Here is a 23,318-nt window from a genome sequence, read left to right as displayed (position 1 = left end):
GAGTCTCCTAAACAATCACCTTATTTTATCTCCTGAACACAGTACACTATGTAATAGTCAAGTTTTTTCCAGTTCAAGCTGGCTGTCAGAACATTTAGGGTTCAAATTTCTACCCAATTTAACAAGTATATAGGTCATTACATATGGTTTCTTATTGCATTCCTAAGACCACATTGTTTCAGATCCCACTTCTGTCCCCTTGACATGACACATGGACCACACAGGCATAGATCAAGGACTCCCCAGGCCAAGTACTTTGAGCTCAAACAGGTCATAGTCAAGCTAACCAGAATTTTCCTGGCTCAGCTTCCATCATGCAGAATCAAAGTACTCTTAATTTCCCTCCATAGTAACTCCTCCTTGACAGCTGACATTCCCTTCCCAAATACTTCCTTCCCATTCTCTGCTGTCACTTTTTAGAAAATTGTCTTCCATCCTACATTCAAATTATTCTAGCTTGGTGTATGTTATGTATCATTTCCCAATGTCTAAAATCCTTCTAGGAACATAGCTGGGTATAAAATATTCAGATATATTTAAACATGGACAGTGATATCTGACATCAAATTATGAGGAAATTAAGTTTAGGGCCTGTTGCACCATTCTTAATGTAACTCAGCTGATAGAAAGATGAAAATAACATACCCTGACATACCACACACTGATCTCCATGCCTAAGGCATGAGTTAGGCATGAAGGCAGATATCACTGAACTTCATTTTTTATGGCTTAGGGGGTCCCTTAAAATTGACTATTTACACACAGGGGTGTTTTTATTTATTAGTCTTTCAAAACGAGGCATTTTAATGTGATATATTCAGACCATTAGCTAAATGAATGCTTAAGGGAATAATGTATTTATGATTTGGAGATCTGATAAAAGTATATTTTCCTAATTCCAAGATAGAGGCATGAGAACAGATCAATTTAGAATCTGTTCATAAAACTAAAATGACTTGTTATTTATTGCTGCTCTTCTAGTCTCTTGACAGCAGGTTCACAATCTCTTCAGGCCAAACCCTCTGAAGGGATTTAAAGATGGCTTCCCAGAAATCCATATAAATGACCAATTTTGAGTATAATTTCAGAGTCCACAGACTGCTGTATCCCACCCACAAGACCCTTCTGCAATCAGGCTAAGGCTCTCTGCTCCACAGGCTTAAATTTAAGGCTACTAGTCATTAAAACACACACAACCCCAAATTTTTAAAAACTAACTATTAAAAAAAGCAAATTAATCCTTCATAACAATGATTCTTCTGTTCTTTTTTGCTAAATGTTGTTTTAATAAGTCACAACTAAAATACTTGCTACAAGTAAGTATAAGAATCAATTTATTCACTTCTACCACACTGTCATCTGAAACAAGATTCCTGCTGATCATTCATACTTCCAAACTCAGATGCACAAAGCCCTAACTCACATATTCTTTTCCCAGTAACCAAAATTTTGACCACAGTAAGTCATCTTCAATTTTTTTTAACGCTGGCATTTTATTCACAACAAAAAAACTAATAGACTACAGTCCTTCACAAAAACTTTTAGTCATTCCCAATTTATTTTAATCCATATGTTGCTTAACTCAATAGAACAGCAAAGATATTGTCTTATTTCTAAAATAGATGAGATTTTGACGATCTAAAAAGTGAAAATGTTCAAAACTGTCATTCATGATTTAACATTATATCTCTATTCTCCTTTATATCTTTCATTCAGTTGTATCAAACCAAAAATTAGAAAGAATGTAATGGCATTACAGGCAAACATAACAAGTATAAGAATTGCAACAATTCACTTGAGTTTTTTTTTATTATACTTACATCTACATAATATTGGGGAAAAAACTATATAAACGAGAAAGCAGCTGAAGGGCAAAATCAAATCCTGGCTTTATTAGATGCAGGCTTAATGTCTTCCAGATAAAATATTTGTAGGTGCCACAGTCAATCAAGATTTCAATGGAAACCAAAGATGAAAGCATTCATGCATAAAAGGCAAGAGTGATAATTATGATGTGCAGACAAGATAATGGAAAATATCCCAGGCTGCTTTTCATTTTATGTATCAAGTGCTGCCTTGACCTAGACATCCTATAATGTTCCATCACACTTACTGCATTATTTTATCATTTTAATTATTTAGCAGAATTCAATTAATTTGGCTGGCATCTGGTCAGTGGATGGGATTCCTCTACTGTCTATTGGGTCTTTTCCCTGTGTCATTTCTCAAAATAATCCTGCAAAACAGTTCTGAACAAACATGCGATTGATTTAAAATTCTTGTTCATCCTTCAAGTTTATTAACCTCTTACTGATTAAACAAATGGCACCCACTTTCCTAGAATGTCATTTTCAGACAGTTTATGTCAAAGCATTCGCAGACAATTTATAGCAGAAATTTTAGTGTGTGACTCTATACTGTAAAGTTTACATTGGCTCCATTTTAAAAGTTCTCTGGTGGTAAGGCAAACAGAAAATGGTGAAATAATTATTATAGAGAAGAGGATAGCTCAGCATACAGATTTAGCACAAAGTTCACTGCCTGTGTATTTAAGGATTATGATAATCATTTTCTCAGCTATGTCTAATCTATTATCCAGAACCAGGATTCATCCACCTTAATATTCATGAAAATAGTCCCTAACAAAGTTCAAGATTACAGTTACATTGCTATTATTACTACAATGTATTACATTATAAAAACACTAAGACTTTATAGTTATTAGCCTGCCAAAATTATAATAATGCTTCTGACAAATGTGATACTGTAACTGTTCCTTCTAATACTCTCCTATAATTTGGGGGGAAAGTAACTTTTAGATATCATTAACAAGTTCTGTTCAAAACTGTCAAGTCAATAAAAGGGATTTTTCAGTGTCCCCATTTCATTATCAAATGAAAACATACATAATGCAAGAACAAAAATCCTTTCCTACTAAAAGGCAAACCTAAAACACCAATAAAACAGATCAGCACCTGACTAAAAGGACAATGGTCACTGAGGATTCGATCCTGGATAAAAGCAGAATGTCTTAGGCTAGTTGTCACTCAAATGGAACTCCACTTTCCCCTAGAAACAAGCCACTACCAGTCTACTTCTTCCTTGGTCAAGGAAAACAGATGACGTTGGCAGTGGGTGAATATGATTCTCCTCCCTTGTATTAACAGATATAGCAAGTTTTTTTTCTGTCCTAAACACAGAAAAGAAAAGAGGAAAGCGCCTTCTGTGATACAAGTGGGTACACAATGAAACCATTAATAGAGTTCTTCATTCTGGCCCATATGAAGTTGGACAAAGCCACAAAAAATAAAAATTCAAGTTCCACTACGGTATGTTTAAATTTGCCAGTCTAAGGGGTGACTGAGTGGCTTGGTTGGATGTCCGACTTCAGCTCAATTCATGATGTCGCAGTTTGTGAGTTCAAGCCCCGCGTCAGGCTCTGTGATTGAAAGGTCAGAGCCTGGCGCCTGTTTCCGGTTCTGTGTGTGTCTCTCTCTCTACCCCTCCTCTGCTTGCACTCTGTCTCTGTCTCTGTCTCTCTCTCAATAAATAAACATAAAAAAAAAAAAACTTGACAGTCTAAGAAGGCATATACCCTCATGCTTATCTGCTTATGTCATCTTCATACTTCCATAAGAGTAACCCCAAACCCAGGGTACCAAATCAGGAGTCAGAAAGAGATTTAACACAACCCTTTGGTGAAATGATAGGACAACATGAAAAGTACTCATAAAATACCTGCACCCTGATATGCAGCATCAGTACTCTTTGGAATTCACCTCAAGAGTGTAACTTTAAAAAAGGAAAAACAGGGGTGTCTGGGTGGCTCAGTCAGTTGAGCATCCGACTTTTGCTCAGGTCATGATCTCACGGTTTATGAGTTCAAGCCCCACATTGGGTTCTGTGCTGACAGCTCAAAGCCTGGAGCCTGCTTCAGATTCTGTGTCTCCCTCTCTCTGTCTCTCTGCCCCTCCTTTGCTCGCACTTTGCACTCTCTCTCTAACATAAACATTTTTTTTTAATTTTAATAATAAAAAAGGGAAAAATATTATTAGCACAATGTTAAATAAGTTATATATATGTATATATGTATAAAAAGTTATATAAAAGAGAAAAAATTGGAAATAATCAAAATAGTTAAGTGCAATTACTTGATGAACTACTAAGCAGCCAACTAAAATAATAATAAAGACTATGCAACAGGAAAAAATATTCACACAGTAATGTGAAAAAAAATTTAATTGTTCTATTAGAAAAACATTCAAAACTTAAAAAGAGTAAAACTAACCAAGTTAGATTCCACACTGTAAAAATACCTCAAAAACAATCTGTCTAGATGAGAAACATAGAGAGCAAGTTTACCTTGAGCTAGTCTTTCAAGTCGTTTTCCATGTTCCGGGGGTATTGCATACCTAAAATTTTAAACATAAATAAAAATTTTAGGTTTATAACTGTTCTTAGTATCCTAAGACAATGTCATGTAAAACAAAAACAAAAACAACAATGCCAAATTCCATTTAGACATACTGAAATTAGAAAACTAATCACAGAGTCATATCCCTTGAACACTAGACAGAAGAAAAATAAACTTAACCACCTATTTCAATACCCCAGCTCACCATCCCAACCACATTTTACAAATTAGGGAACAAAGGCCCAAGGTCAGTAAACTACTTGGAGAAGGGAGGCAGTTAGCCACAGCAGGAAGACTAGAACCTCTTTTCCAACACTCACAGCACCCCAGAAATCCAGGGCTATTTTTGGTTGTATGTTTTATGTTTTGTTGTTGGTTAGTTTGGCCTTTGTTTTTAAGAAGACCTAGGTTGCTGTGCTTTTTTTAACCTTTTAAAATGTTTTTATTGACAGCAGGATAAAACACAAAATTATTGTAGCAATATTCATATTTGCACCAAATATTTCTAAGAACATTATACCTTTCAAGTAGATTTTTAAGTTTATTTATTTTTGAAGGGCAGAGAGAGACAGGGGGACAGAGGATCTGAAGCAGGCTCTGAGCTGACAGCAGAGAGTCTGATGCGGGGCTTGAAGTCACAAACTGTGAAATCATGACCTGAGCCGAAGTCGGATGCTTAACCAACTGAGCCACCCAGGTGCCCCTCAAAAAGATTTTAAATAAAAAATTACCAGTGATAAGAAAGAACTGCTTATTGATTTTGTGATTTTGTGACTTTTAAAATCTTGATTATAGAAAAAAAATGTTCACCCTGCTATAGAAATACTCATTTCTAGTTCCTGGTGTTTTCAAAAGTGAAATACTTGAACTTATCTATAGTGAACTTACTAAAAATTTTAAACAATCTCAAAATTTATTACATAAATAATCTTATAAACAGTTTAATGAGGACATTTAAGGATATTAAAAATATAGTTAAATGATTATTTCACGTTTTAAGTAAAAATGATGTTATCCTTAAGACCTACATATGCTATGTTTACTAGCTCAATATATATGATATATATGAAGTACAAGTTACTTTTTACTAAAATAATTTTTCTCATTTTACTTAACAACACACTTGGTTGCATTTAATGCCACTGATAACATAAGCAAAATTTAACTGGATCCAATGTAACTAGGCGATTCTCTGAAAGAAAATTCAACCATACATCCTGTTCCTTAAGGCACTGTTAATGAAATTATTCCAACTGAATTGGGAGATAAAATTTTAGCAAAACTAAATGACAATCATCCAATTTATTTATAAACAGGCCACTTCTTAGCAGTTTTTAATCCCCAGTTTGTATCACCAAATATACCCAGAAAGGGGAAAAAACCCATCTACATACACCAGCCAAGAGGGCCATGTCCCCCATAACAACCATACACACCCATGCATGTACAAACATATGCTTGCACACATGTAACAAGTGTATGCTTGCCCACAATGGCTAGACATGGATGGAGATATACATCCAGATTTCCTTTTCTGAAAAATTGGTATCGAAGTTAAAGCTCATTAATCTGAGGTTCAATCATCTATTCAAAGAAAACATATAAACATATATATATATAAATGTAATTATAAACATAAATACATATAAGGAAAATGAATATCTCTGACATAGTCTTTCAGTTGGTCCACACAACCCTATGACAAAATCACATACCCAACACTTCTTCTAAAGTCATCTTCTAAAAGGATATTTATGAAACTTCTCTAGAAGCTGATCATCAAAAAGATTTTCTCCATACACTACACATGTAACAAAAATTCTTCAAATCGGACACATGACCGTAAGACACTAGGTGTGTCTCCTTGATGCAGCTTGCCCTTTGAGCCACTAAGATGTAACTGACCACTACAGGTGTGCTCCCCACATTCTTCCAAACTACACTCTACAGTATACTAAAGTCATCTCTGCAAACTACAGCTGATGATGACAAAACCCTGAACCTTCAATGGCTGACTGTAACCTGAAGGACAGAAGCCAAACTCCTCTGAAAGGCACACAGGCCTGCTGCAATCTTGACAACTTTTCAGATGTCCCAATCAAACCTGTTCTTTGGTTTTAACAAATCATTTGAAGCTCTTTCCAGTGTCCTTGCTATTTCACACCTCCACTATTTTCCATCCCCTCTTTCTTAGCTTTATAAGCCCTCAGTTTTGTCCAGTCAACAAAAACTCTCCTTTCTCCAAGCTCACCCTGAGTCTCCCCAAGGGAGAGCCTCCCCTTCCCTCTTTTGCTGTATCACCCACATAGAATACAGACCTCCACCATGGCACTCAAAGTTTAATTTTTTTTTCACCTTTGTGCCTCCCTGCTCTCCTCTCAAGCACCTTAGTGGCAAAGGCCAGTGTCTTTCTCCTAGAACAAAGCACCAGTTGAGCAGATGCTCAGTGTTTGCTGACTTCTGTCACTCTCAAATGATGAATGATATTCCTGCTCCTGCATGATAGAAGGCATGAAGGAGAGGAAGGATATGGGAAAAAGAAAAGTACTCCCACATTTTTCATTCCCATTAACCCTGGAATCCATTGCAACCTGAATCTTATTTTTATCATTCTTGATATAACTGCTTGGACAAAGAGTGATATATTTTTTAGTCCTTACCTACTTGGTCTTCTCTTGAATTTCTGACCAGATCCTTGAAACACTCACTTCCCTTGAGTTTCATGATCTAACTCATTTCCAATGATTTTCTTCCTTCTGCTCTTGCCAAACTTCACAGTGACATTCTCCAGGACTCCATGTTTTAGCGCTTCTACATTTTTCCCTGAGGGAACCACCTTCACTCAAGGCTTCACAACTTTCCTTGTGGTGTTGAACCACACATTTCCATTCCAAGCATCTCTTGGGCTCTGAACCTCTAAAACAAACCAGCTATTCAACAAATCCATTTGGCAGCCCTCAAACACAATTTGTCCAAAGTTTAATCCTCCAATATCTTCCTGACAGATCTGCTTCTCCTCCAGAGTTCCCCATCCATCCAACTTTCCAGAAATGTTGGAGTTGTCTATAGTTATGCTCCCCTTATTTAATCAATCCCCAAGTTGTATGTGTTCTACTTTGTACCTGTTCAAGAGAGGTCTCATGAATCTCATGCATTTATGTGTCTAGCCCCACTGCCACCATCTTGACTCAGGCCATCATTCTCCATCACACACAGTACTGCTTCATCTCTTAAATGGCTACCCTGCCTCTGGCCTTGCCCTATGTAGTCCAGGTGGCCCAATCAGAGCATATCACTTTCCTTCCCTGTTTAAAATCTATGTAGCAAGAGGAACTTGTGACTAAACAGAGACAAGCTGGAGGGCCCATACGCAGAGGGACTTACCACAGACAATGAGTGACCTGGCTGAGAGGAGTTCTATGGCCTGGAAAAGTTCCTACGCTATCACTTCAGAAGTTTCAACACACATAAGATCAAATTCATGACTTCCTCCTCCTTTAAAATGATTCTCTCTCTAAGCATTCATAACTCCATTTTCCCTTAGCCTTCCAAACTAAGTCAACTCTTCCTGATTTTTCACTCTCTCTGCCCTCATTGCCAGTCACAAGTCCTATCCACTCTATATCCAAAACCTCCTATCCATCTCCCTTAGCATCACATCAATTTCAAGTTTGATTTGCCCCCAACTAGACTACTATAATAATTAAACTCTCTGCCTGAATCTCCCTGGGCAGCTAGAGTTTTTGAAACACTATCATAAGACCCTTTATTCCTTACTGCCTGACTTCCAAGGACCTCCCACACACACAGTTTAGCCCTAGCTTTAAACATCAACAGTCTGCTCTCAGTAGGCTAGACTATGAATTATTCTATCACTCACATGGGCTTTAACCTCACGCCTCACCTCAAATAGCCCCCTCCATTCCACTTCAAACCCCAGCCTTCCAAGCCCTGATTCCACCTCCTCCTTGAAGCTTTCACTGACCACTATAAATCTCAGCAGTCTCACCCCTTTTCTTTCTTCCAGTGCCCTTCTATTTTTCATGTAGTATTTATCATCTACTACTTTCCAGAGCTAGCTTCTGTTCAGTGTGTGTAAGGCACTTTTAACTGGATACCAATGAGTTCTATGAGGGACAGAATGACTACCACAACCTGGAAATTTTCACATGAATTATCCTTTTTAACATACCTTGTATAGTGAGTACCCAGTTCATAGCCAGGCACTCTACTATGTACTACACCACTAGCTGGTTATGCAGCTAATTCTTAATTCTTCAAGGATATGAATGTGTCTTGCCCTTCTCTGTATTCTTTGAAATCCACCAAATAAGATGCCTACCATTGTATACCCTCAAGTACATACTGGTTTGTTGAAATTATTAATTGCTCATTTAACCTTCAGGACAGTGTTTTTGTTTCAGATATAATAAATACTGCCAACAATTCTGCTAATATTAAGAAACTATGAATCGCTAATGAACTATGAACACACTAATTAGATATTTACAGGGTGATGTTTTATTTAAAACCAGAGTCTTTTATGAATTTTTTTTAAAAATCTAATTTGAAGACCAAGGAAAACAGAATAATCCCTCTAAGCACATCTTTGGGTGGTTTACTCAAAGAAGAGACCTAGGGGCGCCTGGGTGGCGCAGTCGGTTAAGCGTCCGACTTCAGCCAGGTCACGATCTCGCGGTCCGTGAGTTCGAGCCCCGCGTCAGGCTCTGGGCTGATGGCTCAGAGCCTGGAGCCTGTTTCCGATTCTGTGTCTCCCTCTCTCTCTGCCCCTCCCCCGTTCATGCTCTGTCTCTCTCTGTCCCAAAAATAAATAAACGTTGAAAAAAAAAAATTTAAATAAAAAAAAAAAAAAAAAGAAGAGACCTAAAGTAATGTTATCCTGGTGGGTGTAATATAAACACGATCTTGAATGAATAATATCAGGCTGACAGTTCAAACTGTCAGTAGGCAAAGGTGTATTTTTCACAATGTAGTAGATCCATTCCTCTGATTCAGGTTTTCTCTACAAAGTGGCCTACTGTATTTCTTTTCAAGGTATGCTCAGTCCATTAGGTCATTAGAAGTGTTTATCAGCACTTCTCAAAGAGAAACTCCTACTTTTCAGATCACTCCCTGAAAGTCTCCCTAATTTGGGGTGGAACCCTGGGACTGTCACTAACATGCTTAGAAAGAAATGTTCTCAGCTACGCCCCCCACCCCGCCCATATCTCTGTCACTGTGCTGTCTGACATAGGTAGCTGTGTGAGTTCCTCTGCCAGTCTCACCAGCAGATGCTTTTGGCACCTCCTGCTGGCCCAGCTTCAACCCACTCTGTAACATCTAGGGCAGTCTTACCGAGCCAGGAGCAGAGGGAGAACCCTTCTAGGTCCGTGTCATCTTCAAGCAGATCAGTCCTAAAACAGCACTATTCTTTACTCCCCTCTCTTAACTGAGGCTACATGTGAAGTAGCCCTTTCCTCTTCTTGTGTTTCCTTTTCTTCTTGCAATTTCTCTTATAGTCATCTCCCAAAAAGAATAAAGCTCACATCCCCAAGGACAGTTTTCTGATAGACGAGTCTAAATTGACTCTCCCCGCTTTTACTGGCATAAGCGTATGCACCTGGCTTGTTCTCTATAGTTATTAAGGGGTGGAAAGCTCAGTGAAAAGAATAACTGACCAATAAATACTATAACAGCTCATCACAGCTACTGTTTATTGAACATTTATACTATGCTAGACCTTGTGCAAATTCTACTACTACCACCTCCATTTAACTGATGAGGAAAACAAGGCTTAAAGGGATTTACTTGAGCAAGAAGGACAATAGACCTGGCACCCAACTCCTGTATTGGGTTGGATGATGGGATGCCAAAGCCCAAGATGTGCTTTCCAGCCCTGTATTTCATTCCTGTTTCTTCACCAATCACCACAAAGATACTACTGGAAGGAAGTGAGAGGGGCTAATGAGCCCCTCCCTCCCCAAGCAAATACACAATGATCACTGCGATCACTAGACAGTGATCCAGCTTTCGGAAGAAAAATTTTTCTGCCTGCAACTAACAGATCAAGTTCCAATATTCACACAGAATTCTTCTCCAGCTACCCTTCCTACCTTTATTACATTTTTTTCATATTATTTTATTTTATTTTTTTTCAATATATGAAATTTATTGTCAAATTGATTTCCATACAACACCCAGTGTTCATCCCAAAAGGTGCCCTCCTCAATACCCATCACCCACTCTCCCCTCCCTCCCACCTCCAATCAACCCTCAGCTTGTTCTCAGTTTTTAAGAGTCTCTTATGCTTTGGCTCTCTCCTACTCTAACCTCTTTTTTTTTTCCTTCCCCTCCCCCATGGGTTTCTGTTAAGTTTCTCAGGATCCACATAAGAGTGAAAACATACGGTATCTGTCTTTCTCTGTATGGCTTATTTCACTTAGCATCACACTCTCCAGTTACATCCACTTGCTACAAAGGGCCATATTTCATTATTTCTCATTGCCATGTAGTACTCCATTGTGTATATAAACCACAATTTCTTTATCCATTCATCAGTTGATGGACATTTAGGCTCTTTCCATAATTTGGCTATTGTTGAGAGTGCTGCTATAAACATTGGGGTACAAGTGCCCCTGTGCATCAGTACTCCTGTATCCCTTGGGTAAATTCCTAGCAGTGCTATTGCTGGGTCATAGGGTAGGTCTATTTTTAATTTTCTGAGGAACCTCCACACTGTTTTCCAGAGTGGCTGCACCAATTTGCATTCCCACCAACAGTGCAAGAGGGTTCCCGTTTCTCCACATCCTCTCCAGCATCTCTAGTCTCCTGATTTGTTCATTTTGGCCACTCTGTCTGGTGTGAGGTGATATCTAGTGTGCTTTTGATTTGTGTTTCCCTGATGAGGAGCGATGTTGAGCATCTTTTCATGTGCCTGTTGGCCATCCAGATATCTTCTTTAGAGCAGTGTCTATTCATGTTTTCTGCCCATTTCTTCACTGGGTTATTTGTTTTTCAGGTGTGGAGTTTGGTGAGCTCTTCATAGATTTTGGATACAAGCCCTTTGTCCGATATGTCATTTGCAAATATCTTTTCCCATTCCGTTGGTTGCCTTTTAGTTTTGTTGGTTGTTTCCTTTGCTGTGCAGAAGCTTTTGATCTTCATAAGGTCCCAGTAGTTCATTTTTGCTTCTAATTCCCTTGCCTTTGGGGATGTGTCAAGTAAGAAACTGCTACGGCTGAGGTCAGAGAGGTCTTTTCCTGCTTTCTCCTCTAGGGTTTTGATGGTTTCCTGTCTCACATTCAGGTCCTTTATCCATTTTGAGTTTATTTTGGTGAATGCTGTGAGAAAGTGATCTAGTTTCAACCTTCTGCATGTTGCTGTCCAGTTCTCCCATCACCATTTGTTAAAGAGACTGTCTTCTGTCCATTGGATGTTCTTTCCTGCTTTGTCAAAGATTAATTGGCCATACATTTGTGGGTCTAGTTCTGGGGTTTCTATTCTATTCCATTGGTCTATGTGTCTGTTTTTGTGCCAATACCATGCTGTCTTGATGATGACAGCTTTGTAGTAGAGGCTAAGGTCTGGGATTGTGATGCCTCCTGCTTTGGTCTTCTTCTTCAAAATTACTTGGGCTATTCAGGGCCTTTTGTGGTTCCATGTGAATTTTAGGATTGCTTGTTCTAGTTTCGAGAAGAATGCTGGTGCAATTTTGATTGGGATTGCATTGAATGTGTAGATAGCTTTGGGTAGTATTGACATTTTAACAATATTTGTTCTTCCAATCCATGAGCAGGGAATGTCTTTCCATTTCTTTATATCTTCTTCAATTACCTTCATAAGCTTTCTATAGTTTTCAGCATACCGATCTTTTACATCTTTGGGTAGATTTATTCCTAGGTATTTTATGCTTCTTGGTGCAATTGTGAATGGGATCAGTTTCCTTATTTGTCTTTCTGTTGCTTCATTGTTAGTGTATAAGAATGCAACTGATTTCTGTATATTGATTTTGTATCCTGCAACTTTGCTGAATTCATGTAGCAGTTCTAGCAGACTTTTGGTGGAGTCTATCGGATTTTCCATGTATAGTATCATGTCATCTGCAAAAAGCGAAAGCTTGACTTCATCTTTGCCAATTTTGATGCCTTTGATTTCCTTGTGCTGTCTGATTACTGATGCTACAACTTCCAACACTATGTTAAACAACAGCGGTGAGAGTTGGCATCTCTGTCGTGTTCCTGATCTCAGGGAAAAAGCTCTCAGTTTTTCCCCATTGAGGATGATGTTAGCTGTGGGCTTTTCATAAATGGCTTTTATGATGTTTAAGTATGTTCCTTCTATCCCAACTTTCTCAAGGGTATTAAGAAAGGGTGCTGAATTTTGTCAAAGGCCTTTTCTGCATCGATTGACAGGAGCATATGGTTCTTACCTTTTCTTTTATTAATGTGATGCATCACGTTGATTGATTTGCGAATGTTGAACCAGCCCTGCATCCCAGGAATGAATCCCACTTGATCATGGTGAATAATTCTTTTTATATGCCGTTGAATTCGATTTGCTAGTATCTTATTGAGAATTTTTGCATCCATATTCATCAGGGATATTGGCCTGTAGTTCTCTTTTTTTACTGGGTCTTGTCTGGTTTAGGAATCAAAGTAATACTGGCTTCATAGAATGAGTCTGGAAGTTTTCCTTCCCTTTCTATTTCTTGGAATAGCTTGAGAAGGATAGGTATTATCTCTGCTTTAAACGTCTGGTAGAACTCCCCTGGGAAGCCATCTGGTCCTGGACTCTTATTTGTTGGGAGATTTTTGATAACCGATTCAATTTCTTCACCGGTTATGGGTCTGTTCAAGCTTTCTATTTCCTCCTGATTGAGTTTTGGAAGAGTCTGGGTGTTTAGGAATTTGTCCATTTCTTCCAGGTTGTCCAATTTGTTGGCATATAATTTTTCATAGTATTCCCTGATAATTGTTTGTATCTCTGAGGGATTGGTTGTAATAATTCCATTTTCATTCACGATTTTATCTATTTGGGTCATCTCCCTTTTCTTTTTGAGAAGCCTGGCTAGAGGTTTGTCAATTTTGTTTATTTTTTCAAAAAACCAACTCTTGGTTTCGTTGATCTGCTCTACTGTTATTGTAGACTCTATATTGTTTATTTCTGCTCTGAATGTTATTAATTCTCTTCTTCTGCTGGGTTTAGGGTGCCTTTGCTGTTCTGCTTCTAGTTCCTTTAGGTGTGCTGTTAGATTTTGTATTTGGGATTTTTCTTGTTTCTTGAGATAGGCCTGGATTGCAATGCATTTTCCTCTCAGGACTGCCTTCGCTGCATCCCAAAGCGTTTGGATTGTTGTATTTTCATTTTTGTGTGTTTCCATATATTTTTTTAATTTCTTCTCTAATTGCCTGGTTGACCCACTCATTCTTTAGTAGGGTGTTCTTTAACCTCCATGCTTTTGGAGGTTTTCCAGACTTTTTCCTGGGGTTGATTTCAAGCTTCATAGCATTGTGGTCTGAAAGTATGCATGGTATAATTTCAATTCTTGTAGACTTATGAAGGGCTGTTTTGTGACCCAGTATATGATCTATCTTGGAGAATGTTCCAAGTGCACTCGAGAAGAAAGTATATTCTGTTGCTTTGGGATGCAGAGTTCTAAATATATCTGTCAAGTGCATCTGATCCAATGTCTCATTCAGGGCCCTTGTTTCTTTATTGATCCTGTGTCTAGATGATCTATCCATTTCTGTAAGTGGAGTGTTAAAGTCCCCTGCAATTACCACATTCTTATCAATAAGGTTGCTTATGTTTATGAGTAATTGTTTTATATATTTGGGGACTCCAGTATTCGGCGCATAGACATTTATAATTGTTAGCTCTTCCTGATGGATAGACCCTGTAACTATTATATAATGCCCTTCATCTCTTGTTACAGCCTTTAATTTAAAGTCTAGTTTGTCTGATATAAGTATGGCTACTCCAGCTTTCTTTTGGCTTCCAGTAGCATGATAAATAGTTCTCCATCCCCTCACTCTCAATCTAAAGGTGTCCTCAGGTCTAAAATGAGTCTCTTGTAGACAGCAAATAGATGGGTCTTGGTTTTTTATCCATTCTGATACCCTATGTCTTTTGGTTGGCGCATTTAATCCATTTACATTCAGTGTTATTATAGAAAGATACAGGTTTAGAGTCATTGTGATGTCTGTATTTTTTATGCTTGTAGCGATGTCTCTGGTACTTTGTCTCACAGGGTCCCCCTTAGGATCTCTTGTAGGGCTGGTTTAGTGGTGACGAATTCCTTCAATTTTTGTTTGTTTGGGAAGACCTTTATCTCTCCTTCTATTCTGAATGACAGACTTGCTGGATAAAGGATTCTTGGCTGCATATTTTTTTTCTGTTCAACACATTGAAGATCTCCTGCCAATCCTCTCTGGCCTGCCAAGTTTCAAAAGAGAGATCAGTCACGAGTCTTATAAGTCTCCCTTTATATGTTAGGGCACGTTTATCCCTCGCTGCTTTCAGAATTTTCTCTTTATCCTTGTATTTTGCCAGTTTCACTATGATATGTCATGCAGAACATCGATTCAAGTTACATCTGAAGGGAGTTCTCTGTGCCTCTTGGATTTCAATGCCTTTTTCCTTCCCCAGTTCAGGGAAGTTCTCAGCTATTATTTCTTCAAGTACACCTTCAGCAACTTTCCCTCTCTCTTCCTCCTCTGGGATACCAATTATACGTATATTATTTCTTTTTAGTGTATCACTTAGTTCTCTAATTTTCCCCTCATACTCCTGGATTTTTTATCTCTCTTTTTCTCAGCTTCCTCTTTTTCCATAATTTTATCTTCTAGTTCACCTATTATCTCCTCTGCCTCTTCAATCCGAGCCGTGGTCGTTTCCATTTTATTTTGCATCTCGTTTAAAGCATTTTTCAGCTCCTCCTGACTGTTCCTTAGTCCCTTGATCTCTGTAGCAATAGATTCTCTGCTGTCCTGTATACTGTTTTCAAGCCCAGCAATTAATTTTATGACTATTATTCTAAATTCACTTTCTGTTATATTATTTAAATCCTTTTTGATCAGTTCATTGGCTGTTGTTATTTCCTGGAGATTCTTTTGAGGGGAATTCTTCTGTTTGGTCATTTTGGATAGTCCCTGGAGTGGTGCGGACCTGCAGGGCACTTCCCCTGTGCTGTGGTGTATAACTGGAGTTGGTGGGCAGGGCCGCAGTCAGACCTGATGTCTGCCCCCAGCCCACCGCTGGGGCCACAGTCAGACTGGTGTGTGCCTTCTCTTCCCCACTCCTAGGGGTGGGATTCACTGTGGGGTGGCGTGGCCCATCTGGGCTACTTGCACACTGCCAGGCTTGTGGTACTGGGGATCTGGCGTATTAGCTGGGGTGGGTAGGCAACGTGCACAGGGGCAGGCTTAGTTCGCTTCTCCTTAGGTGATCCACTTCAGGAGGGGCCGTGTGGCAGCGGGAGGGAGTCAGACCCGCTGCCGGAGGGGTGGCTCTGCAGAAGCACAGAGCAAGCAAGTTCCCTGGCAGGAACTGGCTCCCTTTGGGATTTTGGCTGGGGGATGGGCGAGGGAGATGACGCTGGCGAGCGCCTTTGTTCCCCGCCAAACTGAGCTCTGTCATCCTGGGGCTCAGCAACTCTCCCTCCCTTTGTCCTCCAGCCTACCCGCTTTCTGAGAACTGTTAACTTATGACCTCCCAGATGTTAAGTCTTGCTTGCTGTCGGAACACACTCCGTCTGGCCCCTGTGTTTTTGCGAGCCAGACTCGGGGGCTCTGCTTGGCCAGCAGGCTGCCCCTCCGCCCCAGCTCCCTTCCGCCAGTCCATGCAGCGCACACTGCCTCTCCGCCATTCCTACCCTCTTCCGTCTGCACTTGGCTCCAGAGACTCCGTTTTGCTAGTCTTCTGGTGGTTTTCTGGGTTATTTAGGTAGGTGTAGGTGGAATCTAAGTGATCATCAGGATGCGCGGTGAGCCCAGCATCCTCCTACGCCGCCATCTTCTCTCCCTTTATTACATTTTTGTAAATATTCATTTATTTTGGGGAGAGCACAAGCAGAGGAGTGGCAGAGAGAGGGGGACAGAGGATCCAAAGTGGGCTTTGCATTGACAGGCAGACAGCAGATGTGGGGCTCAAACTCACAAACCACGAGATCATGACCTGAGCTGAAGTCAGATGCTCAGTTGACTGAGCCACCCAGGTGCCCCATACCTTTATCTCTCTTAAAACTCACAATTGAAACAAAAAAGTCACTAACCTCTCAAACTAAAATTACAGTATTCACCAAGCAAAAGACAACAGCACTTTAAATAAAATGCAGATATAAAGAACAAAACCATTAAACAAGTACAAAAGTTTTCCTTGGTTCTTGTTACACAAAACTTCATGAATCAGAAAGTAAAATACCTATTTATGTTCCACAAAACTCAATCTTTCTTAAGTGGTTAATTTACACTATACTTTTTAATCAAGGCATACTCCTGTGTCAAAAAGAAGACTGAACAACTATGGATTTTATATGTGTGATTACATTTTCACATTACTGATGATGTTAACAAGTTTTAATATTTGTGCATTTATTAAACTTTAAGCATTCATATTTTAAATTATAAAGTCTCATTAGTTAACTGTGGAAAAGAGAGGATCACTTACTTCATTTTCAGTTCATAAAAACAGATGAATGTGAGAAACAGAACATAGGACTATAAGGGATGCTGTGGTAGGTACTCCCTTCCAGATGAGGCCTTCATTCCATTCTCTAAAGGAAGGCTCCACTTTCACCCACTCAAAGTCATGTTCCCTCTCCCAACATCATGGCCTCTAGAACAGGAGGCAGTGGTAGCCGGTATCCAATGAGTGATCCATACAAGAATATAAAAGCCAGATCCTCTTGCTTCAGTTTGGGGTAATTCAGAAGGGACCTGACAGTTCCAGCTGCCTGTGGGATTTGCCATGGCTCTACTGCAGTTTCACTTCCCCTTCTGTGCGGTCCTGCCTTCCGTCCCCCTCACAGGTGTTATCACAGACACCTCTGGTACACAAATCTGAGTTTCAGAGTGGGCTCCCTGAGCAATCTGCGCTACAATTAAGGGGTTTGTAAGGAGGTGTCACTCAAAGCAAGGCATCTAAAAGCATGGCGTAGAGAATGGGGTATTTGAGCTGAGACCCTACAGAAAAAAAAGCCCCTGAGCGAAGGAACTGAGCCAGAGCTTAGGCCCACACTTATGCTATCTTATGGCCCATTTCCTAACATGGGCCCTTTCCAAGCATGGCCTAGAGAATGAGGTATTTGAGCTAAGACCCTACGAGAAGAAAAAGCCCCTGAGCAAAGGAACTGAGCCAGAGCTTAGGCCCACCCTTATGCTATCTTATGGCCCATTTCCTAACAGAACAATTAGATGAAAAAGAGAAACTCTACCAGCCACATCTGCAGATAGTCACAGATGAGGGAACTGCAGGGAAAAAAAAAAAAAAAAAAAGGCCTAACAAGGAAATTTTAATGAATAACTGAACATTAAAAATATAAGCAGTTCTTTTTCATCTGGGACTCAAAATACAGTTCAGTATCCAATATACATGTAAGTTAATATCCTGAGTAATCATAAAAATCAAGTTAATTTTTGTCTGAAATCCTTATAAAACTTAGTAAAAACAATAACTGCACAAAACTTGATTTTCAAGAAAGAATGTATTTCGTATTACTTAATCCACTGAATATTTTCTAAGTGTGTTCTACCCACTACTAACATTTTCTTTTCCCCAAGAGGTACTATTAATTGTTAGTTGCTATCAAATATAGGCCATTTATGTAGAAAGAAGTCTTTCCTCCTTAATACTCTCCAAAATACTGGGGCACCTGGGTGGCTCGGTTGGTTAAGCACCCAACTGGCTCAGGTCATATCTCACCGTTCATGAGTTTGAGCTCCACGTCAGGCTCCGTGCTGACAGCTTGGAGCCTGGAGCCTGCTTTGGATGCTGTGTCACCCTCTCTCTCTGCCCCTCCCTGCCCCCTCAAAAATAAATAAACATTTAAAAAAATTTTTTAAATACTCTCCAAAACACTCAACAGATAACACAATCAGCAATAATGTTTTCTATTACTAAAGGATCAAATGACTGATTTTCAAACTGTTTTCCATGCCCACCATCACCACCCAATCCTGGGCCCAGAGTCTCCAGATGAAAGTGCTTCAAGGAAGGAGTTACTGAGGGAGAGTGTCCCACCAAATGTCCCACCTGACATTTCAGCCAAGTCAGCTCTTCTTTTATTTTCAGTTTTATATATTGACCTTCTAAATAAACTTCACTTACATAAATTTGAAAACCTCTGTGCTTTTAAGTTTATTTTATTTTGAGAGAGAGAGTACATGTGCACATGAGTAGAGGAGGGGCAGAGAGAGAGGGGAAGGGAGAGGATCCCAAGTAGGCTCCACACTGTCAGCGTAGAGCCCAGCATGAGGATCAATCCCACAAATCCATGAGATCATGACCTGAGCTGAAATCAAAAGTAGTACACTCACCCAACTGAGCCATCCAGGTGCCCCTGAAAAACTCTGTGCTTTCTTGAAGTGATTAGCATGGTTCTTGGCACACATAAAAGGACTTCACTAAATGGAATGGAGTCACCAAAAACAAAACATACGTCACCACCCTAGTGAAGTCCTACTCCTTGGAAAGTAAGCTTACAAAGAACAAATACATTTGAGATCATAGAAGTAAGACATAAATCTATTTGCAAGCCTCCCTGTAGATATGTAATCACACACACACACACACACACACACACACACACACACACACACAATTTTCCTATATGCTCAAGTCAAGGAATAACTTTTGCAAAACAAATATGAAGTAGTATGTATTTTCTACAAAGTACTATCTAAACAGTAAGATTAAGACCATCTGAAAAGGAGAGAAGAAATATGGGGGAAAAGATAAGCTAGGCAAAGTAACTGTTGAACTACAACATTTGCCATGGTAATGTGCAAAACTTACAACACTAATGTTTGTTTTCCGTGAACTCCAAAGTAAATAAATTTGCATTAACAATCTTATTTTTCCCTAAGAGTTATGGATTTGATTCACAATTTCTTTTCATTTGAAGGGATTTTTCTGGCTCTTGTAGGTGACGATGATAACTTTAAGTGAAAGTACCAACAATAAGAGGCATCCTGGAGGAATTTACAAGCCCCTGCTCTGTCTTCCAGGGATACCAAGAGTACTTAATGTAAGTTCAGAGTTCCTGTATGAGAATGCACACTTACGGATCAGTTAGTAAAAAGGCATTACATCACATTACTTCAGTGAAAACAGTGAGATTTGCTCTGAAAATTGCAAACACTAGATCTCACAGATGCTTCTTTTAGGGAACTCTGCTGAGCAGGCGTCTACAAGACTCAATGTTTGGACCACAAGCATGTGTATGTGTGCCTGTACAATAGTGTTTATTTGGAAGTCAGGCTCAGGTTTAAGTAAACTATAGTCCATTTGATCAAATAATTTTTGATACCATTTATCACTGTACCCTTTTCTTCCTAATAATATCAGTAGCTAAGTACAAAATAAACACCATACTTTTTAAGCAGATTTCCAATTTCTTACACCTTTTTTAATAATACCTTTAAAAAACTATGCATCCATATGCCTAAAAATAATAATAACTTATGCAGTTAATTTCATTAATACTAGATAAAGTATTTATGCAAGTCTATTTTTCCTATTTACAAGGCAATTTTCCCTAGGAATAGTAATTAAAACCAGAAACAAACTAATTCCAAGAGTATTTTTTTATACAAACCATCAAAAAGGATACAGCTGTCACCATTATCCAATTAGTCTTAACATTTAAAAATAGAATATATTAATGAGTCTAAACTTACCAAGTGGATAAGTAGGAATTAATACCATGGGTTGCTAATTCAATGTATCATTGAATATTATCAGGCTATCCAATCCCTAAAGCAATGTTCTGCATTAGGTGTTTAAAGAAAAAAATCTCAGTAAGAAATTCATCCATAAAGCTGTTTATTTAACAAATATTGAGTACTGTGTGCCACAATCATGCCACAATCATGCCAGATACATGAGTACTGTGTGCCACAATCATGCCAGATATTGTGCCAGGCAAGGGATATGTGTTAGTGAACAAAACTAACAGGGTCCCCTTCTCTAGGAGCTCACATTTTGATGGAGAAGATATATATTAAACATGCATAGATCAATGTAACACCACCTTCTTTGTTCTTTTAAAAAAATACTTGAATAAATCTGAAAGTCTCATATTCACTGTGTTTGGACAGTCTCTGGAAGAAGGATTCAAGGTACCATCTAAATTCTATATCCTCCAGTAATTAACATTATCACACATAACACTTGAAAGGAAGAATTATATTGTATTTATCCTTGAAACCCCTACTGTATTATATATAGACACATCATGCCAAGTTATGGCTTTGAGTCATTACTATGACAAAAAAAAGATTTATTTTCATAACGTTATTAAAATAATAGTAAGTGAAAATATTTGTATGGTACTTTACAGTTTACAAAGCTCTTTTACCAAGTATATCCCTGAACTCTCCTAGCAACCCTATAGAGGCAGTGGATAAATCATGCCTCCGATCAGCAGTTAAGGAAACTCATGATTTGCCCTAACTTATTCAGCTGGTAAGTGACAGACTGAGATTTTAAAACAGGTCTTCTGGCTCCAAAGTCAATGTTCATTCGAAGAAAATAAATACTTTACCACTAACTGCTAAAACAGCTTTCTATCTGTTTATTTAAAACATTCTTTCTCCCTTAAACCTTTACACCAAAAATGTTTAAATAAATCATCACCTCCTCTAGTCTCTTCAGTATAGCTCCATGTTCATTCAGTGTCCAGCAAAGTATGTCTCAGGGCTTCCATCTGGAGCTGTGCATATCTGCAGCTACTCAGAAATCTCAGGAAACTGCGTATTCTTAACAGTTACATTTTAAACAACAACAAAAAAATCTTTATAAAATGTTCTATATATTTCCTTGTCTGTCCCTAAACAGATTGTTCCAAAACAATTTAACACTCTCCTAATCCAAACAAGAATTACAAAGCCTCAGTCCTATAGCTAGACTCTTTGTTAAGTGCTGATGATTCAAAGGCAAATAGACACAGACACCAACTTCAAGACAGACACAGGAAAGGGCAAGGAGGTAGTCAGAAGCACATTAAAAGTACAAAAACAGGTGTCTAAGGTAGGGGCAGCGCACAGTCCAGAAGGCCTTCAGGCAATAACTAAGGGATACACAGGCAGAAGACAGCAGAGACCAGTGTAGACATGGAATTAAGGAGGGAATCTTATGCAGTTTTACAATAATCATTTCCAAAACTTGATGCCTGCAGGTAGAAAGGAAGAAGGAAGAGGGGGGGGAGGGGGAGAAGGGGGACGGGAAGAAGAGAAGTGGGAAGAAGAGCAGGGGAGGGGGGTGGGTAGAAACAGGGAGGGGGAGAGGAGGAGGGGCAGAAGTAGGAGGGGGGAGGAGAAGCAGCAGTAGGAGGGGTAGGAGGAGAAGTAGTAAAAGTAGTTAGTAGCAGTAGAAGTTGAAGTTCAACAACAGCCTATAAGGCTAGAAGAAGGAAGACACATTGCTCAGGTCAGAGATGTCAAGCACAGGTGTGGGCATTCCCTGGAGAAAAGTAAAGGCAACCATCCCACATTCAACTCAACAAGGTGAAGACAGCTGAAGGGAACCAGCACATGTACACACATGCACATAGAGAACCTGATGTCACCTCCTCATCTTTTCATTTTATAGACAGAGTAAGTAGAAATATTCCCATGGTTCTGGACACAAATCACAGAATTAGAGCATCAGAGATTATCATGATTAACCTTGTCATTTTGTGGGTGAGTAAACTGAGCTCCAAAGAAGTACAGTTATTTGGCCAAAGCCACAAATGTTACCAGCAGAATAAGGACTAGAGCCCAGATTGCTGGTCCCTTGAGTCTAAGTTCTGCCAACAGACACTGTCCACCTCCCAATATTTACATGAATTTGTACTGTTTCTACCATCATTCAAAACTCATTTAACATGTATTATGATGAGTACTAAAATGAATTTTAATAATAGAATTTACCTCAAAATTATTTATGCTGAATTAATATAATCTTTCATAAATCTGTCAGGAAATAGCCTTAGAGTCATTTATATAACTCTTTTCCTACAGTAGTTATCTTAGAAAATGGAATGTAGATTAGCAGTCATAACTCATTGTTGTGTTTTATTATTTTATCATTATAAATAATAGTCAAGGTTGAAGATAATAGTGATATTATAAATCTACCATTAATGCATATAATGGAGTCTATAATAACTAATAGAGTAATTAACTACAGAAAATATAGATGCTGGCAGAAAGAAATTCTTTGAAAATGGGCATACTTATTATCACTCATGAACAGTAGTATTCTTTCACAAAGACCCAAGACTCTAGAATCAGTCTTCTCCCTGATCAGAATACTCTCCCCTAAATGATCTTTAGGAGATAATATAATCCTGTTCCCCAGACAGGGTGGGGAGATCATCTTTCTTGGTAAGAAAGCAGAGATATCATCTAAACTCCTCTAATAGGAAAGTCTCAAATTATTGTTTCCAGGCATTCTCATTAACTGATTTCTAAAACACCTCCAGAAAAGTTTTGCTACTAGCTTTTCAGATTTTTAAGAAAAATATATAGTACATAGTTTCCTATACATTAGATTTTACCAACATGTTGAATTTATCCATTTCATTTAATTTGGTTCACACTAAAAGTGAATGTCACAAAGAGCACAGAGGTAACTATGCAGTTGAGAAACAGCCCAAATGCCCATGGATTCCTTAAAATATCTCTCCAAGTCTCTCAAAGCT

General features: G+C 38.8%; 1 protein-coding gene across 25 annotated transcripts in view; it reads right to left on the bottom strand.

Annotated features, from left to right (window-relative positions):
- The window catches only part of KDM4C (lysine demethylase 4C), a 430,991-nt gene that overhangs the window by 317,576 nt on the left and 90,097 nt on the right, over window positions 1-23,318 (bottom strand). For all 25 annotated transcript variants that reach the window (XM_045042970.1, XM_045042971.1, XM_045042967.1 and 22 more), the window contains one exon: window positions 4,363-4,412. In XM_045042970.1, the coding sequence (XP_044898905.1) occupies window positions 4,363-4,412 (50 nt within the window). The remainder of the gene's footprint in view (window positions 1-4,362; window positions 4,413-23,318) is intronic.

The sequence above is a fragment of the Felis catus genome, chromosome D4 (assembly GCF_018350175.1).
Source record: "Felis catus isolate Fca126 chromosome D4, F.catus_Fca126_mat1.0, whole genome shotgun sequence".
Taxonomy (NCBI): Eukaryota; Metazoa; Chordata; class Mammalia; order Carnivora; family Felidae; genus Felis; species Felis catus.
This window is presented reverse-complemented; position numbering and strand designations above follow the sequence as displayed.